Raw genomic sequence first — 23,467 nt, forward strand, 5'->3', positions numbered from 1 at the left:
CCCAGATCATCACTCTCGACTCTCGGCCGCCGCCCTAGGGCCGGGCCCGCCCGCGGGGGCTTCGCTTTTTGCGGACGCCGGAAGCGCCGCGTGGTTTGGGGAGTTCGCCGCCTTCGCCCGTTGCCGGGGCAGGGAGCGACGAGGAGCCGCATGTCACGTGAACGGGGAGCGCGCGCCAAAGCCCGGCGGCGGCGGCAGCGGCGGGGGGGGGGGGGGGGAGAACCGGGCGGGGGGATGGGCGAGAGACCGCGGCAGCCGGGCCACGTGACAGGGTGGAGGCGGTAGTTGGGTCACGTGGCGCGGAGCGCGGTCCAGCGGCGGGCGGTGGCGGGTGTCACGTGGGGAGGGTGCGTCGCGCCGGGCGGGGGGAGGTGCGGCGGCGGTCACGTGGTGCGGCGCGGCGGGCGGCCCCGGCCCCCTCCCCTCCCCCTCCCTGCGAGAGGGGAGGGAGGGCAAAGATGGCGGCCGTGAGTTAGAAAGCGGCGGGGCCAGCGGCGGAGACTTCCAGGACCGGCTGCGGGAGGACCGAGAGCGAGAGAGAGTGAGTCCCGCCCTGCCCGTTTGCCTGACCGCGGGCCTGCTTGGCCGCCTCGGGGTGTTCCCTGCGTGGTGGGGTCGCCGCGGCGCCCCTGGGGGTTTCCTCCCTTCAGTCCTCCGTTACCGGTGGCTGGGCCCGCGGCGGCAGCGGGAGGGTGACCGGAAGGGAGGCCGCCGTGCAGGCAGCGAGCTCTGCGTCTCCCTCGGTCTCTGAGCCTAGGCTGGGCCGCGCCGCCGCCCCCGCCGGGGGTCCTCGGTGGGCCAGGGCCGGCCCGGAGTGCGGGGGAGGGCGCCGCTGCCTTGGCGGCACCGCCGCTTCCCCGGGAGTCGGGCAAACTTTGTGCTGGAGCGCGTGTGGGGGCGGAGGGGCCGCTGGGGCGGGCGACGAAGCCCCCTGGCCCCGGGGAAGCGTTTGGGGAGCGGCTGGCGGAGCTGGCGGCGCGGGGGTGGGGGGGCGGCCGCGGGGCTGGGGCTCCCCCCGCCCTGCTCGGCTACAACGGCATCGAGACCGCGGCGTCTCCCGGCCGGGTCCGCGCCTTTGTGCGCTCTTTCCGCGTCTGGGTTAATTGTTAAGGTTTGAAATGGAGCCGCTCTGGTGAAACGAGGCGGGGGGGGTGGTTGCTGGTGATTTATGGTGCTTGAGCAGCTCTAAAAGCCGCCGTGAGCCGCAGCTCTGTCGCCCTTCCCCGCGCTCCGAACGCAATTAAAGGGCTCTTTAAAGCCACGAAGGGCTGAAAACAAAAAAGTCGTGCATGGGACACAATTACGCAGCCAATTCTTGCCTAACCCGGAAGTTTATGTCGGGAACACGTGTTGGCGGGGCTGGGACCGGGACCCCCCCCGCCGGGGCCCCGCAGCTCCCGACCCGGGGCGGGGGGGCCGGACGTGGCGGCCACAGACCCGGCCTCAAAGTCCAGGGACTGTTCCCGAGCGCACCTCGGACGGGGGTTGCTAGGGTGAGTAATTGTTTAACATTAAAAATGCCCTTACAGGCTGAAGGGGAAGAGGCCTTGCGGGTTTTTCTTCTATATTTTTTCTGTTGTTACATTATTATTTTTAGCTGATTAGGTTCCACGCTGTTTGAGGGTAAAAATTAGAAGTCGTATTTCCTTCCAGGTACTTGTAGGTTGGTTTTAGATGACTGATTTCTGTTAAAGATGAGGGAAATCCTTTAAACACTTTAAAAGGTTGAGTTGATGTGTTAGTTAACATTAGTCTATGCTGTTTGCTCACACTAAGAATTTTTTTAACTTGTCCTAGAGTTAAGAATTAGCATTAGACTGTGTGGCTTTAGAGTCCGTGAGCTGTGTTTGGGTTACAATAATGTAAATATATACAGGAATGTTTTGCAAGTTTTTTTTTCTTTCCCTTACATTGAAAAACTCAATGAGGTAAAGCGAAGAATTTACTATGGCAGAAGTTGTATAACAGCACAATGTTTGGTTTGCCTTTCTCTTTCTTTGTTACCAGCACATCTCATTTGAGTGAAATCTTAGTCTTTAAAAATAAAATGTGAACGGTTTGTGGTGCTGCCCAGACAGGTTCTCTGGTGTCAGAACTGGCTGATAGCTACTCAAAAGCTATTGAAGTAGGTTCCACATACGGTTAATGTATTTCTTGTTGCTTGAGATACACTTAAGAACTGACTCAGGCCAAAACTGAGGAAGGGTTCTAGTGCTCAGATACTGCTCTTATCTATTCTGGGTTTTTACTTCTTAAAAACTTTCACTTCTGGCTACATTATCACCTTCAACTTAGTGTGAAAGCTGATTTCATGCCAAATCGTTGTATTGTTAAGTCTCTTTAACAACTTCTGAATTTCACAGCTTACAACTATCCTGAATAGGGTAAATTCCATAAACACTCACAAGACAGTTTTGAGGCTGATTTGAATCCCACAGTATCCTGAGCTGTACCTCATGTCCTCTCAAGCTGTGACTTTGGAGAGGTAACCAGGATTTGGAAAACTGGTGTGTTTTTTACAGGATTGGAATCGTTTTCACAAAAATCAGAAGTTAAGTTTGTCCATTTAAATGCTATCTTAACTACTAGTCTTGAGGTTAAAGCACATAGGGATGGGATGGGTGGGTGTTTTACTCTTTGATTAGATGGTGACTTGGAAAGGACCAGAAGGGATTGGGCTGGTTGGGTTTTTTCTGTTTTGTTGTTACCCAGGTTGCCTTCTGGAGTCAAAAGCTGCAAGATAAGCAGATCTATCTGGATATCCAGAGAGTCCTGTTGTTTGGGATTGGGGCTTTGCAGCCCTTACCTCTTGGTTAAGAGGCTGCAAATGGAGATGTGAATTTTTTAGGTTGATAATAGCTCAGACTTGAGACGGCCAGAGAATTTGGAGGGTCTTTTAAACGGTTTCCAGTATAGTTCAAGTGATACGTATTCCTCAGGAAGTCTGTGGGAAAAACCCTTCCAGTAAAAGGAGAACAAGAGTTGCTTTCCTACATTAGTGTCCCAGGCCAAGCATTAAAACCTGACTTTGCAGGTTGCGTTCTCCACAGAGACCACATGTCCGAAGGGTTTGGAAGTAGCTGTACCTGGTTGATGATGATGTTTGATTTGGGCTAAGTTGTGATATTAGAGTTCATTGTGATTTTTTAAATAAGTACTTCAGGTGTATAGTGTTACAACATGTAACTAACTCACAGACTTAAAAATCAAAAGCTTTTTAATTGTTTAGGATTCTACCATTATTTCTCTTAGAGGAAATGGAGAGCAGGTTGCTCGACATGTGTTTTAGAATCTCTCTTTATGTTTTGTTTCTTTGTACCAAAGCTAAAATGGAGGGAGGGAGAGAGCCATGTTGGCATGGATACATGACACAATATTAAACATGGCATTCTGGTTTTGTGTCTTTAAATCGGAAATTATTTACATAATGTGCAGTGGCAGCAAAACTGTCTTTTAATCAAAGTTTTAGGCTCTATTATTCAGCAGATGAGCACCTTACAGAAATGCGTGGTGTGTTGTGATAGATGTTGAAATGGCAGCAGTTCATATTATTAGTGCAAAGAAAATAGAGATACTACTGTTGAAGTTTTATAAATATATATTTTTTTAGTTTTATCTAACAGGTTGGTTCTTGCTCAGTGATACTGGACAGGCTAACTAAACATAGACAACCTTATCTGCAAGATTCTGCACGCTCAGAACAGTTCTTCGACTGGTGAAATGCTCAGGGAACAGCTTGGAATATTCACAACTTTTTTATAAGTATTTTCTTAGGGAGATTTTTAAGATGTGGCAAACAGGTCCTTATATAGTATTGCCAAAGCTGAGCTGCAGAGCCTGGTAAAGTCCCTTTCACTTATGTTAACTAGAGAGGCTCCTACCTTGTAAGATTATGGAGCTGTTTCAGTGTGATAACATTTCAGGCTTGACTAGTGTATGTCACAAAAATTAAACTAAGCTACAATGATGCAGCTTCTCCTGGGTGCTTCTTGGTTTGTTTTTTGGTTTTGCCTTTTTTTTTTTTTTTTAACCCCATTTAATTTCCTTACTAAATTAAAACTATATGGGGGGAAAGAGAAATTTAAGAGTGGAAGGAGGGCAACAGCAGTGCTTGGAAGTTTTACAAAGCCTAAAATTGGTGCTATGTATTCAGTGATTTTTTTTTTTTAATGTAAAAATTCTAGAAGGTCAGAATTCCTTTTGTTCCAGTTTCAAACAATGAAGCTTTGTTCCTAGTGTGCAGAAACAAAATAAGTGAAACTAGTCAAACTTTCATTGTCCAGACTGACAGACAAGTAAACAATTGCTGCTGTTTTACTGAGCTTTTTGCTGCCTTCTTAGCAACTGCTGATTTTTAAGGCGTGAGAGATGCAACTGGGGGATATCTTACTCGAGAACAACTCTGCTAAGAAAAGGGGTGTGCTAAGAAAAGGGATGCTTTTATACTGAAGATACTTATTCTGGAATTTTAGGAATCACTGTACTAGTTTCATTCACTAGTCATCTAGCGAAGACTTTGAAGTAAGCAATTAAAGTATTACTGCTATCTTTTTTTTTTTCTGAATTTGGTTAGACTGTGCTTAAGGTACTCAAACCATCTCATTTTTAAAAGTTAAAAATGTAGAGTTTAGTGTCATCATGGATGTGTTAAACTTGACTTGAAACAAACTTGATAGGTTGTGGCACCATTTTAGAGTGATTGAGACAGATGTTCTTGAGTAGTGTTGGCATTTTTTTATAGCCTTGGTTTTGCTTTGAGTCTCAACTTCATAGAAAGGCCGTTCTTTCATATATTGCTGGAGCAGATGAGGAGTTATCTTGGGTAATTTTGTTGTCCTAGTTCTCTTTGAAGTAAACAGCCCCGAGCTTCTGCCTTTCTGTGCCTCTAGTCAGTATGGCCAATTTTCTCTCCACCAAGTTTTAGTCATACCTTCTTTTAGAGATGGCGTGATCGAAACTACATGCAGACCAAATAATGACACAGCAAACTTTTTTCCTTGCTCAATGCACATTTAGACATTTTTATTTGACTGCAAAGTTGTGGATGTTGCACTATGTGGCGGAGTGTTTGTGCATCTTTGCCAAACGGATACTGTAAAATGTTTCAGAGCTGCTGGTTTGAGGGGGTAACTTGTGTTAATTCCCCTTCTGTAGAGAAATTCACCTTCAATAGTGGCTCTAAAGTTCCTAACACCAGAAGTACTGATAAGCTAAAACTTGATCTGCAGAGTTAATATTTCTCCTCTCACTTGTTTCTAATTAGTAAACAATGCTGTAAGCTTCTAAACTTAGATACGATGATCACTGTTAGTGTCTTAGTTGGATGAAAATTAAGGATTTATCCTAGCCAATTAATATATTTGAGTAGTCCCCTCTTTTTGAGGCAGGAGGCCTCATCCTTCTGGAAGGTGAAGCTAACACTCTGTTCTTAGTCATCTTTCTTGACCCATTCAGGGTTCTAGGAGACAGACTAGTGGGAGGTGACATCCTTCGAAGGACCTGCTGTGTTAATTAAATCTGCCAGATGTCTTAATATTTCTTAATATCTTCTGTACCTGATAACTGCAAACCAGGTCGTTCTACCAATTTATCTGATCACCTCAAATGTCTTAAAAAAAGGGTCTAGTTCTGACCCAGCAAGTGGTGTTTAATGGCTTTGCTTGTGGTCAGTAGCAGTTCTAACGATTATTATTTGTTTCTTTGGGTACAGTCTCTAGTGCTTAAAAATCAGTCTTCCCCTTGTCTGAGTACCTTACATCCACCACTACAATTGTGGTGCAGCCATCTTGGTGTCAGTCCACTAAAAGAAGGTTTCTCTCTGCTATTGGGCAGATTAAAACTAGGAAGAGTAAGAATGAAGTGCCCGGGGCTTTATTTATTACAAGAATTACCTGTTCTGCTACGTGTACTTCGCTCTGTGTGTGACCAAGCAGCTGGATGTGGCTTTGCTGTACACGTAGAGAGGGAGAAGCAAGCGAGAGCTGTTTCAGAGTCTGTCAATGAGCACATCTAAAATCCCAGTAAATATTTTTGTTTGTTTTATAGCACGTTGTCAGTTTTGTTGGTTTTCAGTGTTTTATTTTTTACCAGTGGGCATTACAGGGTGTGGAGAATAAGTGAAATGAATTTCTGCTTGAGACATATCTGAGAAAACATAAGCAACAGCTCAAGTGATGTGGACTCATTTACTTGCTTAGTACTGGGGTAAATGGGCTTCCTTCTTAAGGAAGCAAAAACACATTATCTTTGCTCTTCATCTTAAAACATAGAGTGTTTGGCTTTTTACTAAGTTTTTACACTATCTAGAATAGCTTTTTGAAATGAATTTTGCTTGTCCTACACATAAAGGAGTCTGTGACCTGATGTTAGTGTCCTATTTAATATGTAGTTAACACACTATAATAGTGGAACATTTGTTCTTTCCACTATGCAAAACAAAGTTTCCCTGATGAATGAATTACTACCTAATGCAATGGCAAGGAAGAAATAAAAGCTCTCCTTATAAGCTTTTTATCGCTATCTTGTTGTTACAAGATAAACTAAATGAGTTTTAATTGTGCTTTGCTTGTGCACTGAGCTTCACTGGCAGAGACGGATCCTGAGCATCACAGTCTCACCGTTTCTACCTCTTGGTGTTTCTTGTGATGCTTAAAAAGGTAGTGAAGACTAGAAGCTTTTTTTTTCTTTTTAAGTTTGTGGCTATGATAGCATTTCCTATAGTAAATAATTTCATTTTTTGGGGCTCCTAAATGTGGTGGGCATATAGAAACAAATTTAAAACACAAAATAGAGGAAAAATCTACAAAAGAACAAAGGAACCAGAACAAATCTAGAAAGTGAAACTCTGTGTATGAGAGTCAGCAATGCGTGTGCCCTTAAATCCAGGAAAGGGAAATTTAAATGTGAGTGCGTGTGCACAAAATGAAGCAGAATTAAATGTAACTTGTCTTTATGGTTCCTTTTTCTTTTTTCTCCAGAGATGGTGGAGCCAGGACAAGATCTGTTGCTTGCTGCTTTGAGTGAGAGTGGAATCAGTCCAAATGATCTGTTTGATATTGACTCTCCGGATGTGGTTCTTGCAAATCCAGCACCAACTCCAGCTGTTCAGCAGGTTAAAAGAAGAACATAGTTGTTGCTAGAGGATGAGAGAGCTTGTACTTGATGTATTGTGGAGGGTGGGGATGGTGGCCATAGCAAGTGGTTGAAGAATGAGGAGTTTTCTTGAATTTCTTGCTTAATAGTACTGAAATTAGAAAATAACTTGCTAATTAATTTTAAAATACTATACAAAAAGCAGTCTGAAATACACTGTTGAGGTCAGTGTAAACCTTAAATATGCTTAACTTCTGGATATTAAATGGGAGCATGCTGTCGTGTATCCATGGCTAAGTCTAATATTAGTGGAGTCTAGCTGCTCCGCTATAAAATGTGCGAAAAGTGTAATATAACATGGTGTTTAAGCTCCATTAAGGTATTCAGTCTGTAAGAACGTAACTATTTCAGTCACAGGCTGGAAACAGTAGTATGTTGAGTGGTGACATCACAAGACCAATTACATTTTCACCACAGTTAACTAACCAGGTGTTATACATTTAACTTCTTTGAATGGGAAATCAACCACTTGATGATCTTTATTTTCAGAGGAAACTTGTTAATGAGCACAGTTAAGAACTTGCCCATTAACTTCCATTTTGTGGGTGAATATTTAGTCTTGAGGTTTTTTTTTTCCTGCTAATGTGTTTCCTGATCCTTACTTTTCCCTGCAGTCAGTGCCACTTAGTGCGTTAGAACTAGGCTTGGAGACTGAGGCCACAGCTGCTGTGAAACAGGAGCCAGAGACCGTATCAAGTCCAGCCTTATTAAATGTTCGGGTAAGAACTGATACTTGGGGATTTTGTGTCTGTGGTGTTACCCCAAGTTGAGCCCGTGTAGTCCATGGCAGTAATTACTGATCTTACTGTCCTTACCTTGCACCTTTCATCATGGTTTTTTTCTCCCCCTGTCCAGTTGAGGAGGGGGAGCAGTAGAGCTGCTCAGTGGGCACCTGGTGTCCAGCCAAGGGATAGAAACCAAGCTATTTTCTCTGATAGTTTTGTAGTTAGTTTATATATTGGAAATTCTCTTCATCCTAGTGTTCTTGTACCTGTAGTAGTCATGTCTTGTACCTAGGTGATTAATCTGTCATGCTGGTTTTTAATGTTCTTTCCTTTACCTTAAAATAAAATTGAAAAACACCATTCAAAAATAGGTATGGCAATATATTGATAGACACTTCTTGCTCAGGTGGTTGCACCACCACTTTCAGCATATTATGGTGAGACAGTTCTTATTACAAGTGTCTTAAAAACTGGTGACTCCTGTGCTCCAGGTGAAAGGCTAATGAACTCTGCTTACTTTTTCCCCTGTATTCTGAAAATTTCCCTGGTTCTTTGTTGCTAGCAACCACCATCCACCACAACCTTTGTGCTGAATCAAATAAATCAGCTTCCGACTTTGGGAACTACCATAGTAATGACAAAAACAACGCCTGTTACTACTACAAGGCAGACTATCACCGTAGCAAAAATAATTCAGACCAGCACAACTACTCGACCGTCGGTTGCAGCACCAGCAGTTCGCAATGCCTTGACCACTGCACCTTCCAAGGACCAGATTCAGCTGAAAGATCTGCTCAAGAATAATAGTCTTAACGAACTCATGAAACTGAAGCCACCTCCTAATATTGCCCAACCAGTAGCAACAGCAGCAAGTGAGTTTTGTTCTTTCTTCATTATTACACTCTTTTAGACAAAAAGTGAAACAATGTAATGTGGAGATCTTTGTGCGTGTTGTATTTTCATTGATTAGTAGCGTATCACAGCAAAATGAAATGGTCCAGAAAACCTGATAAATTCTGTTCTGACTTTACTAGTGTTAAAATTCAGGGTGAGGTAATGCTAAATAACAGGCTTTAAAATATATTAAACTTCTGATTTACTGCAAGGCATGAGCAAAATGACATTTTAGATTGCAGCTGTCAAATGGGTAAAATCAGTTGTCGAACATTAATGAAGTGGATGTAGTTATCGTGAGTCTGTGTCAGTTTTTGTTCTGCTGTATATTTGCTGTAGAACTATGACAGGTGAGTACTATTTTTTCATCTTCCAAACTAGATCTGTAGTTTGTGCGAGTAATCTATGCTAGGGGGTTTCTGTAAAGCATCTCCTGAGAAAGAACTTGTCTCTCCCTCTGTGTTTCATGGGAGGCATCAGATCTATTGTGTTTAAAAACTTAAGTCCGAAAAGCTTGCTGATTGTTTCCATGTTACTTCTTAAATGTGGCGTTAACAAAATACTTGTGGCATTTAAGTTACCACACTCCAAATGTTCATTTTGTGATTCCTTTCATAATCTTGTTTTGTATGTTTCCTCTAATATATGGACAGCTTATGTGGTCCACTTAATACACACAGATGCGGGTTTTCCTTTATATTATTTGATTATTTCAGGTTATTCTAGTTTTAGCACGAGGTTAAGATCAGACTAGGTAAATGTGAAAGTATCTCTTGCTGCTTCTGAAAAGTGCAGAGGCTTTTTCAGCATTATTTTCATTGTCTCTGCCTATTTTCATAGGCGGGGTTGGAAGTAACCTATTTTTCCAGCTGCAGATAGAGCGTGCAGTAAGTAAAGCTGTCTGGGGCTGAAACAAAAAGAAGAATGTGCATCCTTGTTTCGTTGCTTTGTTATGGAGTGATTGACAAAAACTGAGGTTGAGACACGCAACTGAATACTTGTAGAAAATCCAAGGGTAGAAAAGGTCTTGGAAAGCAACATGGTCTCTTCATATAATTCAGACAACAATTCTTGATTGGAAAATATTAGAGTTAAATTATGGAACCTCTTTGAGGAAAACTTTATTTGTGCAATTGTATTAATTGTCTTTGAAGGGCAATTATGCTAAATTTATTGCATGCATTGACTGTCAATGTGACAGAACCTTGACAGCTGCTCGCGCTGTTTTGTCTCCGTCCTTGTGTAATTTTTGAGTTCAGTACTGAGCCCTGTTGCCAGTTGCTTCCAAATTTGCTGAGGACAGGCAGGTTAATAAATCATCCTCTTTGAAGGATCCTGTTACAAACTTTAGACAATTGAGTCCCAAGTGACTTTTTGTTTTACAGAAATAATTGTAGTTTCTCCTAAGGTGGTAAATGCCACCAGACCAGGTAAGTTCATTTCTTTTGAAACACTGGGCTTTCTGGTTTGTTGTTACACTTCGAAGGCTCACAAGATGGAGTATTTCTTAACACTACGTGTACATTTGGTGAAGGTCCAATCCCCTTTTTTTTTTCTGAATACTGAAACTCATACACAGCCGTGTCAGATGCAGTGGTGTTGCATGGGAGGTTTCTTCAGTTGGTGTAGTAATAGATTTAACTATTGCTCAGACTTTTTAATTTGGACAAAAACCATCATTGTGTTCTTGAAACATCAGTGTGCTGCTGGACATTTTAAATGTCTCTTCCAGCTCATTACTAGAGAAAGATGTTAATTTTAGTCAATGTTTGGAGGGAATTCTGGTTAAACAACTTTTCTTTTATAGCTGATCTCAGCAATGGTGCAGTGAAGAAGGAGGCTTCCACAAAAGAGGTAGCAAGAATATGGATAAATGATATTAAAATGAGAAGTTTTTCACCTACTATGGTAAGTAGTACAAATGGTTAAGTTGCTAAATGGAAGTATGTTTTATTTGCCATAACCACCTGTGACTAGTTTCAGTAGTTACTCATATGTGCCTTTTGTGTGGTAGAATTATCGTGTGCATCTGTTTGGTCGAAAGGTTGGTTTCTCCTCTAGATGAATACTTGGTTAGATGACTAAAAGTAGCAGCTGTATAGAGCAGACTACCTGTATAGTGGATGACAATTTCAATAAATTACTGTCCCGAACAGAACCTCATTGTGTGGACGAAGATGGGTGTGCTCCAATTAAAGCTGATAAGCATATCACTTGCTCTGTGTTTTAAGATGTTTTCCTTTAAAATATTCCAGTTTGTATAACTAGCAACAAGGAAAATAAGAGACTTTTTCCTAGTGTGGCTGACCTGGGTGGTTTGCTTTTTAACATGTAAATTAAGACAAGTACATTCTGATGCTGTAAGCACTTGCGTTTCAGCATCTTCACTGATAAGGAGAATCAGGTTGAAGTTTGAACAGTGCTCCTTAGGGACTGGCATACAGAAGGATTTTCAGATATATGTATTTTTTTAATATTAAACATTGAATTAATAATTGTGGAAGGCTTATTTTATTTACCACCTAGTGAGTACTTTAAAATTATTAATATATTTACATTGACCAAAATGACCCTAAAAATGGGTAACTGTCAGGTTTCAGACCATACTGGATAGAACTGTGACTGTTGTGACTATTGCAACTATTTCCCAGTTTTACGTTGCAAAATTACATAATGAATGTGAAACTGCAGGAGACTTGATGCGAGTACATCTACTTTGGCTGTTAACTGTTCTGTTTTCAAGACAGTTTTCTTTAAGTTACAGTTTGGATTTAAAATTTTGCAAGAAGTGTTTATTTTTTTAATTATACATGAGTTTGAAGTATTAAATCTCCTTGCAAAGGAGAGAAGTTCCCTGACTTTGTGTCTTTGAAGGGTGGTTCAGAGTGTATGAAATCTTGCATTTCTGACTGTAGTTTTCCCAGCTGCTCCCTGGTTCATCTCCTTACATGTGTTACAACATTCATGTGCAAGTTTGTGCTCATTTCTCATGTTAATATCCAGAACAGAGAATATTAACAAGGTGTTGTTTGACTAACACAGGTTATTTCTCTATTCTAGAAAGTGCCAGCAGTAAAGGAAGAGGAGGAACCCGAGGAAGAGGATGAAGAAGAAATGGGCCATGCAGAAACTTACGCTGAATATATGCCAATAAAATGTATGACATGCAGTTTTGTTATGTCAAACGACTTAAATGTTTTTAGAGCTAATTTGTTATTTACTTGTCTGTAGTTACTAACACCAGAAAACAGGTTGCTATCTGAATCAAGTCAAAAGGATCTGAATTTGTGGATTTTTTTTTGTGTTCTATAGTGCTTAGTTCTGGAAGGTACACAGATTTTCTTTTCAATAGAAAATGAATTCTTTAGTGTGTCTTTCGGCAGTACTAATTTCAGAAATATAATTGAACTTGGATCAGGCTCTTTTTACCTCTGTTAAGACACTTTATGCCTCGGCAGAGCAAACTTTATAAAGGGATTAAGTGGTCACTGCTACATTTAAGAATCTAGTTTGAGTCTTCTGGTGTGAAGTCACCCTAAGCACATTCTTCCTGCATTATTCCGGACTGACTTCTTAGGGCTTTTTAGTTTTTAAAAAAAAGTGAGTCTTACTGCTGTTAATTGCTCTTCCCCCCTTATTCCCCTCTTTCTATTCATTATTTTAATCAGTGACAAAAAGCTGTTCTCTTGTTTCCTGGGTACGTTGCTGACCTGCTGTAAAAGCAAGGCAGAACATTTTGCATGGAGTTCGTAGCTCAGTGGTTAATTTCTATTGTCACTGAGATCTGTCAGCAATTAAACAATGTCTGTTCTAAATGTTTTCTCCTCTCATACTGCTTAAAACCAGCACTATATAAACAGTGAGAAGAATGTTGCTTTTGTGATTCTGGCATCTTGCGGCTGCCTCTGGCCTTTTGGGGAGGCAAGGTTCAGACCAGTTTGTTTGGGTTCTTTTCCAACCAGTTTAAGTGCGCAAATATTTTAGTTTTCTGTGAACTGAATTTTATCTAATTTCATGAAAAACTGGGGGAAGGTGTTGAGAAACAAAGTTAAGTTAGAGTTACACAAATTCAGGTTAATGTATTCCTTTGTATGAGATGTGGTTTAACACTTTAAGTACTGTTGCAATGAAACATAGTTGTACTTGAGTTCAGCCTTTGCAATGGACAATTGTAATTTGTTTTGGTAAACACAATAACCTGTGCTGCAGTGACAGAGCTCTGTAATTACACCTTTTCATCTTCTCCCTTTTCAACCAGTAAAAATTGGGCTACGTCATCCTGACCCGGTAGTGGAAACCAGCTCGTTATCCAGTGTGACTCCTCCTGATGTGTGGTACCAGACATCGATATCAGAGGAAACAATTGATAGCGGCTGGTTGTCAGCATTGCAACTTGAAGCAATCACTTACGCAGCCCAGGTATGCCAGACATTAGTCCAGCTTAAAAGATAACGTAGAATTTAAGAAGAGAAACTGACAAGTGCAGCTATGTCCACTTTACGAGGAGATAAAATAGTAAGAACTTAAAGGTTTCGGTTGCATTAGAATGTGGCAGGTGAGCTTCAGTTGAGATAGATGTGAGGTAATACACCTAGGAAAGCTTTGTCTAAACCACTTCCATGATGCTGATCTCAAACTCTTAAAACTCAGAAGGACATCTTGGTCATTGTCCATATTTCTCTGAAGTAACTTAGTGGTTGCAGTAGCCGTAGGGTAAGAAAACCAACACTGTTTGGCATCATTGGGAAGGGTGTGGAGAACAAGGCTGGGTGTTACTTCGCTGCTGTGTTAAACTTCAGCGGGCCCATGTCAGATGTTGTGCGTGCAGCTCGCTGCATGGTGGGGGAAAGGCAGTGAAGTTAGACGACAACTAAAATGATGGGAGGGGAGAAGTTGCCTCATGAGGAGACAAACAAGGCTGCGATGCCTCAGGCTGAAGAGGAGAAAAATGAATGGTAAGAAGATCAAGGTTTACATAATCAAGAAGGCAGTGGAATCCTGCAAAACAAGAACAAAGCAGAACTTGGCAAAACTGATAGGAGATTGATTTAAGACTAATAGGATGTACTTCTTTATGCAGGCACAAGACACCTGGGCCTTGTTGCCATAAAAGGCTGTAGAGGTGTGTATCAGTGAGTTAAAAAAAAAGCAGCCAGTCTGTTAGTAGGCTCTAGAATAATTAGATGTGTACAGCAGTTTTACAGCAATTCTGGGTGCTGAGGGAAGAAGGGGGAGACTGGATCACATAAAGCAATTAGGCTCATATGCTCTCCTTAAATGAAATCCCCTCTTCCTGCTGTTGGGAGGCTGCTTGGCTGGGTGACCACTCTCCTTCAATAGGATGTTTCTGATGTTTGCTCATTTCTGACAATCCACAGCGATGTGTGCTGGAGAATGGGTACAAGTTTTTTGTTCTTTCTCCTACAGCAACATGAAACATTCCTGCCCAATGGAGACAGAGCTGGATTCTTGATAGGTGATGGTGCTGGTGTAGGAAAAGGAAGGACCATAGCTGGAATAATCTATGAAAATTACTTGTTAGGCAGAAAAAGAGCAGTCTGGTAAGTGTGTCAGGATTTGTTAGAGCAGACACTGTAGTGACTGTAGTACTTAAATTTGGTGTAATGTGTCTTCTGACAGATACTCTGGCAACAGTTTAACTTCTGCTGTAACTTACAGAATGTATGCTTTGTTTCATATCTTCAGGTTTAGCGTGTCAAATGATCTGAAATATGATGCTGAAAGAGATTTGAGAGATATTGGAGCAAAAAACATATTGGTTCATTCATTAAACAAGGTGTGGAAACTTTTTACTATGTACAGTTGGGGCAAAACTTTAGGTATGCTTGTGTGACAAGTTGTGCATGTTGACTGTTTTAAGAGCAAAAATGTACTCATTTCAATAAAGCTGCCGTCTGGATCTTGTTTAACAGGCCTTAATCTTATGAAGAACCACACGGTGCTTTAAGTTAACTGTGCCAATAGACCCCTTGTAGGATTAAGTCTTAGCATGTGATTTTAATATCAATTTTTAAGCGCCTACTGACACTACTAGTAGAGTATTTTGTAGAAGTTTAAATAATCTTTAAATCTTTTAGATGTTTACATTTTTTATCTGCCAGTGCACATTTTATACGTACTACTCAAATAGTAGGATTCCTCGGTAATTTGGTAAAGCAGCAGTAGTATGTGAAGTTATTTTTGGAGACTGTGCCTCTGCTCACAATTAGCAACTTAGACAAGTTGTGAACTGTGATTACTGGTTGAATTCACTGAACTTAGTTGGTTTTAAGGTAGTATTTTTCCTTTGTGAAGTCTTAATTTCTAAAATACAGCAAAGCTTTAGAAATCGTCATGTATGGTAGCAGCTGTGAATACACTTGGCCTGTTAGCCCTAAGGGATGCATGGAAACTAAAATCTTAATTGTATTAAAGTTAAGGAAACCATGTAGTTGAAGAATGTGGCTGCTAATCTCTTAGGCCTCAAGTCTAGTCTTCCTGAAGTATAAATTTAAGGCCATATGTAACCCTTTAACCACATCACAGTGTGCCAGCTCTGCCCTAATTGCAATGTAGGGACGCGGGTGGTTCGAAGTGCACACACCTTAAAATGAAGACCACCAGCATGTCTTAAGCATATGGTAGGTGGGTTTGATGAGGGATCTGTTTTGAATGATTTCTGTAATTTCTGATCTTTGTATTGCAGTTCAAGTATGGCAAAATTTCTTCCAAACATAACGGCAGCGTGAAGAAAGGTGTCATCTTCGCTACCTATTCTTCTCTTATTGGTGAAAGTCAGTCTGGTGGAAAATACAAGACCAGATTAAAGCAGCTTCTTCACTGGTGTGGTGAAGACTTTGATGGAGTTGTATCCTTTATCTGCAGTTCAGTTGATTGTAACCAAACTGCTATTTAAGCTTGTACCTTTAAAGGCAATCTTTATATTTGCTAATACTTCTAGTTATTCTTTGTTCATGATGGTAATTGATTGTGTGTGTGCTGTGACATTAGACTTGAAGTTTTACAAACTTTGTGCCAAATTTGTTACCATCCTATTGCTGCCACACAACTCTGGTACAAGAGTGAAGCTTCTGCTTTTTCTATAATAAACACTTAAAAGGGGATGTTTAAGAACTGTAAGTTTTCACTGAAATTTTCTCCAGTGAATTCTTAAATTTTGAGTATCAACAGCATTTTAAAGAACTCGTGTTGGTAATTGTGCGCTTAAATACTTACTAGCTAAACATGTTTCCTGAAGTTTTTTAGTGAAAAATGTAACTAGTGGTTTTTTGAGTTTACAATAGGTGGCAGTAGTAAACCATAATCAGCAGTTTTTCTTGTCTTCTGTTTTATCACACACTCTCCATTCTAAAAATAAGTGGGACAAAATTCTTTCCTTAATTACGGTTCAGATTGTATTTGACGAGTGTCATAAAGCTAAGAATCTGTGTCCTGTTGGTTCATCAAAACCAACGAAAACAGGTCTGGCCGTATTGGAACTTCAGAATAAACTTCCAAAAGCCAGGGTTGTCTACGCTAGTGCCACAGGTATGTACAACTTGCTTTGCGTTCAGTGTCTCGGTGTGTTTTTATTGGCACTGGTACAAAGTGTGTTCCTCTCCTAGGTGCATCTGAGCCAAGAAATATGGCGTATATGAACCGTCTTGGAATATGGGGTGAAGGAACTCCGTTTAGGGAATTCAGCGACTTTATTCAGGCTGTTGAAAGAAGGTAATATTTCTAAGAACCATAGCAAGAACACGTGTGGTTGTGATTGACTGTGCTTTCTGGTTCCTTTGTCTTCACTCGTTTGTTGTCCTCTGTAAACTTGTCCTGACACACTAAAAACTGTTTTCTTCTGAAGCATTTGAGATTTGTTTGTTTGGTTGTTTTAAACAAATCCTTGCTCTTGAAAGCTGTAACACTGACTTAATTTGTTTCTTTATTTTAGAGGTGTTGGTGCCATGGAAATAGTTGCTATGGATATGAAGCTGAGAGGAATGTACATAGCAAGACAGCTGAGCTTTTCGGGTGTAACTTTCAAAATTGATGAAGTTCTGCTTTCACAGGAATATGTTAAAATGTACAATAAATCTGTGAAACTGGTAAGAGTGCCTTTTAAAACTTGCTTTCTGTACTGAGTTATGAAAGGCTGAAGTGACTTGCTTTAAGCTTGAATGCCCTTGAAGTCACCTGTAGTACTGTTGCCTGTTGAGGGACAGTGTAGAGATTTCTCCATTTAAGACTTGACAAAAGCTGTTAATTCTTATTCTAAGTCATAAATGTTGCAATTTTGGGTGCATTGTCCAACATCTGCCAGATCTGCTGCTTTCTAGCAAGACTTGAGACCTTGGTCATTGCCTGAGATAAAACTGTTCATCTGTTGGTCCTGGTTTTGTGCTCCAGTCCTCCCCTGTTAGGCAACTGTGGAGTGGTGCTTGTAGTTGAACTGTGCAGGGCGATAGTTTTAATCACATGGCAGATCAAATCTAAAGCATCGAAGCTGTGGTTCCCGTAAATATTTTCATTTATTCACCTGCTGCTTATCTTTTTTGTGTTGTTCTTAATTGTGCAGTCCGTCTGCAAAGCTGAGTGTCTCTTTCCTGAGTGCACATTCTGCTTGTACATTACTGCTGCTGTATTGGATAAAAATAATTGCTCCTTGGACATAGATTGAAATGAGCAGGGTCTTTACCTGCTTAGGAAGTGCTTACGCATGACTTGGTATTTGTGGAGTATGGCTACAGTAATGAAAATTTATATTTGACAGGTATATGACATCAACTTTAAAGCAGTACTTCATTAATATTGTTTAGGAGGATCCCCAAAATTGGGTCCAGGGCTTACTGTACCTAACCTGGAAACAACTGCTATAACAGAATGTTGTAGAAACAAAGTCACTGGGTGTTTTTCTTCTTGGGTTCTTGCTTGATACTTAATTATGGGCAGTGCTCTTTGCTTTCTTAACCCGAGTGTGTTAATGGATAAATGAGAATTAGAAAACACTGTGAATGTTTGCATTGGTGGCAATGTAAATGTATCTGCTTTTCATTATGTGAGTAGGTATCTTCTGAATTTATAAAGCCACAGCTATCTTCTTTTTTTGTGAGCTAGCTTTCTATGAGTTCCCTTGACTTGCAGTCCCATAGTACTGTAACTTGAAACTTCTGTCTTTATCTGACTATTAAACAATATACTTATATAGCCTTGAAATGTGGCATGTAAAGCAATGAACATTTTCTTTTTCAGTGGGTCAGTGCTAGAGAGAGGTTCCAACAAGCAGCCGATCTTATCGATGCAGAACAACGAATGAAGAAGTCTATGTGGGGTCAGTTTTGGTCAGCTCATCAGAGGTTTTTCAAGTACCTTTGCATAGCATCGAAAGTGAAGAGGGTGGTGCAACTGGCTCGAGAAGAAATCAAGAATGGGAAAGTAAGTTGATCAAGCCCCATTTTTAAATATCTTTGTTCAATGTAAAGCGGTTAGATCTTTTTGTTTGTTTATAACACGTTTTCAGACATAGCAGTAATGTACTTTTGTACTTTATGGTATTGAAGCTATTTTACGAGCAGAAATTCATGCAAAAATAAACTTACTAGTTCAGTCATCTTGGTGACAGTGCCTTGTATTTATTTCTCCTTCAGTGTGTTGTTATTGGCCTGCAGTCAACAGGAGAAGCAAGAACATTAGAAGCGTTGGAGGAGGGTGGTGGTGAACTGAATGACTTTGTTTCTACAGCAAAGTAAGACTGAAGTTTGTTAGAACTGTCCTTTACAAAACTAACCTTAATCCAGCTTAGTGTATGTAGTAATGTGTCTTTTCATGTACAAACTCTGCATCAGTGCACAGAGTAAGTTGGGTGTCCCTTAGTACCAATGTTCTTAAGCTGCTTGGACGTAAAATCTGACAGCATAGCTCAAGTGAACCATTCGTTCCTAGTTCTGGCACTCTGTGAATTGATGTTTTTGGATGTGAACAGCTGGTGCTGTTCTACTCAAACTGGTTGGAGGGGAAGACGTGTCAAGCGTACACTGCATTTATGTATATCAAAGCAAGTTACAATCATGACTTCCCTTTCTTATCAGATGAGCCAGGTCCAATCATGAGACTAGCTTGCTGAAGGTCTTAATTCAACTTAATCTGTCATTTAAACTTGGAGCAATAAGAAAATGCGAGTAGCAATACAACTTGATACCAAAAACAAATGTAACAAGTTAGAAGTACTGTAAAGTAAATGTCTCCTACTTTTACGAAGGTGACAAATATAGTAATACGGGTGATAATTAGATGGGGTGCTTGTGTAATAGCACTCACAAGGAATAATTCTTCAAAGAAGTCGAGGAAGCTGTTAAAATGTTACAGGTTTCTGCTCTAAATAAATGTAAATTCAGCTGAAGAATCCCTTTTTTTTCACTTTCTTAAACAGAGGAGTATTCCAGTCTCTTATTGAAAAGCACTTTCCAGCTCCTGACAGGAAGAAGCTGTTCAGCTTGTTGGGAATTGACTTGACGGCTCAAAGTAATAACAATTCACCCAGAGACAGCCCTTGCAAGGAGAACAAAATAAAGAAAAGGAAAGGTAATGCCTGAGTTCTTGCACTAATGCCACAGTGAAAATGATGATTCTAAAGCCACCTAAGAGCGAACTCTGGAAAAAATATGGGAATGTAAATAGCAGTGCAGTCATTTGTGAAAGGGCATGTATTACAAGTCTCTTGAGGTTTTTGTTAGAAATTTCTGTTAATAGATTTTAAAACTCTTGCTGAAACAATATAACCTGTAAATTGTGGTTACTTTGCTCAAAATGCATTGACCTCATATGTGACTTTATCCCAAAATGCTTTGCATGTGTCAGACCACTTCCTGATGCAGTCAAGCAAATAATCGCTTTTTCCCGAGGCTCTGCAGAGAAGCCTAGTGCTGTTCCCCTTCCCAAACTGATTGTATTCTTAGCAAAAAGTAGGGGTCCATAAAAAATGTTGAGAGGGATCTTCCGGAAAACTTAGATTATTTTAAATGGTTCTGGTTTTAGAAGTTGACTGTTTTTTCTAGTCTGTATGCAGTGCTGGTAAAACAAGCTCAGAAGTAGACTACAAGGTCTGAATTTAACTTGTTTTTTCTTCTGGGGTGATGGTGATGATGGAATTAGGTGAAGAAATAAGCAGAGAAGCCAAAAAAGCTCGCAAAACAGGCGGCCTTGCGGGGAGCAGCTCTGACGAGAGTGAAAGTGAGTCTGATGCTTCCGACGATGAAGAAAGTGACAATGAGAGCTCCAAGTTTTTGAGTTCTGGAGATGATGACGACTTCAACCCATTCAGAGATGAATCCAGTGAAGATGATGAAGATGGTAAGATGGTTTGTTTCATCAAGCAAGTAACTACTTACAGATAGGAAGCATAAAGTCTTCCCTAACCATTTCAGTGAGCCAAAAATAAGTGTTTGATAAGCGTGTAGTTTAATTCTAATGAGACTGGAATTAGTACTAGAATGTTGATTTGCATTTTCTTTAAGTAGGTTTTACACACTAGAGTTCATACTTTTCTAAGTCACCCTTTGTAATGAGAATGTAGTTTTTTGGAAGGGAAGGATAGCTTTGTAGTAAATGCTTGAAACTTTACAAAATGTTTTATTTAATTTTAGATCCCTGGTTAATTAGGAAAGAGCATAAAAAAAATAAAGACAAGAAAAAGAAGAAAAGTATAGACCCAGATTCTATTCAAAGTGCCTTATTAGCTTCTGGTCTTGGATCAAAACGACCTAGCTGCTTTACTTCTGCTGTTGGTAGCACCACATCCAGCACCAACACGTCAGGTAAGAACAAGTTCTTTTGTCACCATTCACATTCTTAGCAATTAGTCACTGAAATTCTAAGAGTCTCTCTTAAATTGCAGCAAACAGCAACACAAACAGCAGCTTCGTAACAAGTCAGGATGCTGTTGAAAGGGCCCAACAAATGAAAAAAGAACTGCTTGATAAACTGGAAAAGCTGGCTGAAGATCTTCCACCTAATACACTGGATGAGCTTATAGATGAACTGGGTGGTCCCGAAAATGTGGCAGAGGTAAGTTGATGCGCACATTTAGAAATAATGATGTTTATTTTTCTACTGTAGCCATCCATTATCTGTCTGTGGTAAAAGTGTGTTGTCATTCTTCAAGGTTGTGTGTGGCTTAAGTATCTACTGAAGAGAACGTGTTTATCAGTTTTACACAATAATCTCACAGGGGTAAGGATCTCGCTTACGCTTGCTGAGTACTTCTGAATTAAAGAGAAACTTGAAGGTTGCATTAGAATACAGAGAAGAGCTCTGAATGGTAAATAGGTTATTTCTGAGACAGATAGTTTCTTGTTGGGTAAATCATACTAGTTTCTCTTTACAGTGGTACATTTCTCTAAGTAGCTGTAGTTTTGAAGATGGTTTATATAAAACAAAACAGCTGTAGTTCATCTTCCAAGTGATGAATACTGAGAACCTGTATAATAAAACTGCATTAGCGAAAAGCCTGATGAATTATTATTGCTTTTTCTCAATAACTGTAGAAACTTCAGTAAGCTACCTGTCTCTATCAAGTAGAAACAACACTGTCTTCTAAATCACAATAAGATCAGTGACAATCTCACTGTTTTTGTTTTCTTAGTACTCTTGGTAAATCCCTCATGGACGGTAGTATAATATGTCATTTCTACACAGGCTTTATGCTTTTACTTCCCCAAGTTACCTCTAAAGAAGTGTTCCACATAGCAGATAATGGCTCAACCAAGAAATAGCCTGAGCTCCCTAATGTAGTTTTGCACTTAGAGTAAATTACTGAATCTATTTTAGGGCTGGTGTATGAATACATAGCATCATTGCTTGATGTTTTTGGTCATGTAATAATTTTGGTTTTGCTCCTGTTCCCTTTTACAGATGACTGGCCGCAAAGGGAGAGTTGTGAGCAACGATGATGGCAGCATATCTTATGAGTCCAGATCTGAACTCGATGTCCCTGTTGAGATTCTGAACATCACGGAAAAGCAGAGGTTCATGGATGGAGATAAGGTAGTTGTTAAAGACGTACAATAGTTACTCAAGTTGTGACTGTACCATTATCCCACAGTGTGTGGGGGTTTTTTTTTTTAAGGTGCTACATATACTAGTTAGTGTTTTCTATTCAGCATGTTCACTAGTCCTGTGTATCGTGTCGCTGCAGTGTGCTTTAGGGGTCAGGCTGTCGTTTGGGTGGCCAGGGAGCCCTGTGCTTCAGAGCTGTGCACACATGTGCCAAACTGCCAGTGCCTTTAAGCCGGCCTTGTGAAACAGCCTATGTTTAAAAGGCAGATAAACCCTCCACAGCTTTGATTCCTTTATCTGGATTACTGTGCACCTCTGCTTCCAAGAGGAAATTATGAAATTGGGAAAATGGACTGGAATAATGGTAGAATTGAAGCTGATTAAAAAAAGGGAGAAAAAAAGAAAAACAACACCTGTGTGGTTCATTTGGGCCATGCTACCACAAGAGGGCAAATCAAGTAAATGAAGCTGTAGTGTGGAACCTTTATGGTCTGTTTTACACGTTTTCTTGGAAGTGACCTGTGCACAGTCAAAACATTCACAGTATCACAGTATCACAGTATGTTTGGGATTGGAAGAGACCTCAAAAGATCATCTAGTCCAGTCCCCCTGCTGGAGCAGGAACACCTAGGTGAGGTTGCACAGGAACATGTCCAGGCGGGTTTGAATGTCTCCAGGGAAGGAGACTCCACAACCTCCCTGGGCAGCCTGGGCCAAGCTCTGTCACCCTCACTGAGAAGTTTTTTCTCAAATTTAAGTGGAACCTCTTGTGTTCCAGCTTGATCCCATTACCCCTTGTCCTATCATTGTTTGCCACCGAGAAGAACCTGGCTCCATCCTCATGGCACTCACCCTTTATATATTTATAAACATTAATAAGGTTACCCCTCAGTCTTCTCCAGACTAAAGAGACACAGCTCCCTCAACCTTTCTTCAAAAGGGAGATGCTCCACTCCCTTAATCATCTTTGTTGGCCTATGCTGGACTCTCTCCAGCAGTTCCGTGTCCTTCTTGAACTGAGGGGCCTAAAGGCAGATGCATTCAGATGCTAGAATAGCCATATCCTCAAACCTGCCTTGTGGAACAGCAAGACTGCAACATACGCTGCCTTTCTTCATTTGCACATGAACATGTTGCTGAAGAGTGAAAACCACTCTTTTCACTCAACGAATGTTAGTATTTCCATTGTAACTCTGATAAAGAGAACTGTACTACTTCTCCCCTCCCTGCCTTGCGATAGGAATGCCAAATAACAATGAAACCATTCCAGACCCATGTTAGTAGTAATTGTAAAATATAAACTGAAAACCAAAGCTTGACCTTGGATTTATTGTTAACTACCTACTCCTTTCTTAAAACAAGAACATTGCCATCATCTCAGAGGCTGCCAGCTCTGGGATATCGTTGCAAGCAGACCGTAGAGCAAAGAATCAGAGACGGAGAGTTCACATGACGCTGGAGTTGCCCTGGAGCGCGGACAGAGCAATACAGCAATTTGGTAAATAACGTCTTGTATCCTTCTCCTAGTGTACTCAGTAATACTGAATTTTCTGTAGTCATAGCTGATATTCTTGAAAGTTTTGAAAGAAACTTAAACTTACACTGCAGCTTAGGGATATTTCATGTAGCAAGTGGCTTTAAGAAAG

The 23,467-nt window shown here is 40.7% G+C and overlaps 1 protein-coding gene across 2 annotated transcripts in view; it reads left to right on the forward strand.

Annotated features, from left to right (window-relative positions):
- The first annotated feature begins 367 nt into the window (after positions 1–367).
- Positions 368–23,467, forward strand: part of SBNO1 (strawberry notch homolog 1) — a 30,226-nt gene continuing 7,126 nt past the window's right edge. Inside the window, exons 1-21 of one of the 2 annotated variants that reach the window (XM_065851279.2) lie at positions 368–541; positions 6,978–7,111; positions 7,767–7,871; positions 8,440–8,749; positions 10,579–10,679; positions 11,832–11,928; positions 13,030–13,190; positions 14,199–14,332; positions 14,478–14,568; positions 15,478–15,639; positions 16,184–16,319; positions 16,397–16,502; positions 16,723–16,876; positions 18,021–18,203; positions 18,416–18,513; positions 19,198–19,349; positions 19,920–20,117; positions 20,411–20,581; positions 20,662–20,831; positions 21,678–21,809; positions 23,184–23,319. In XM_065851279.2, the coding sequence (XP_065707351.1) occupies positions 6,980–7,111; positions 7,767–7,871; positions 8,440–8,749; positions 10,579–10,679; positions 11,832–11,928; positions 13,030–13,190; positions 14,199–14,332; positions 14,478–14,568; positions 15,478–15,639; positions 16,184–16,319; positions 16,397–16,502; positions 16,723–16,876; positions 18,021–18,203; positions 18,416–18,513; positions 19,198–19,349; positions 19,920–20,117; positions 20,411–20,581; positions 20,662–20,831; positions 21,678–21,809; positions 23,184–23,319 (2,929 nt within the window). In that variant the 5' untranslated portion in view covers positions 368–541; positions 6,978–6,979. Of the gene's footprint in view, positions 542–1,009; positions 1,494–6,977; positions 7,112–7,766; positions 7,872–8,439; positions 8,750–10,578; positions 10,680–11,831; positions 11,929–13,029; positions 13,191–14,198; positions 14,333–14,477; positions 14,569–15,477; positions 15,640–16,183; positions 16,320–16,396; positions 16,503–16,722; positions 16,877–18,020; positions 18,204–18,415; positions 18,514–19,197; positions 19,350–19,919; positions 20,118–20,410; positions 20,582–20,661; positions 20,832–21,677; positions 21,810–23,183; positions 23,320–23,467 lie in introns of those variants that run through there. The other variant, XM_071816200.1, reaches the window with a different exon arrangement.

The sequence above is a fragment of the Patagioenas fasciata genome, chromosome 17, assembly GCF_037038585.1.
Source record: "Patagioenas fasciata isolate bPatFas1 chromosome 17, bPatFas1.hap1, whole genome shotgun sequence".
Taxonomy (NCBI): Eukaryota; Metazoa; Chordata; class Aves; order Columbiformes; family Columbidae; genus Patagioenas; species Patagioenas fasciata.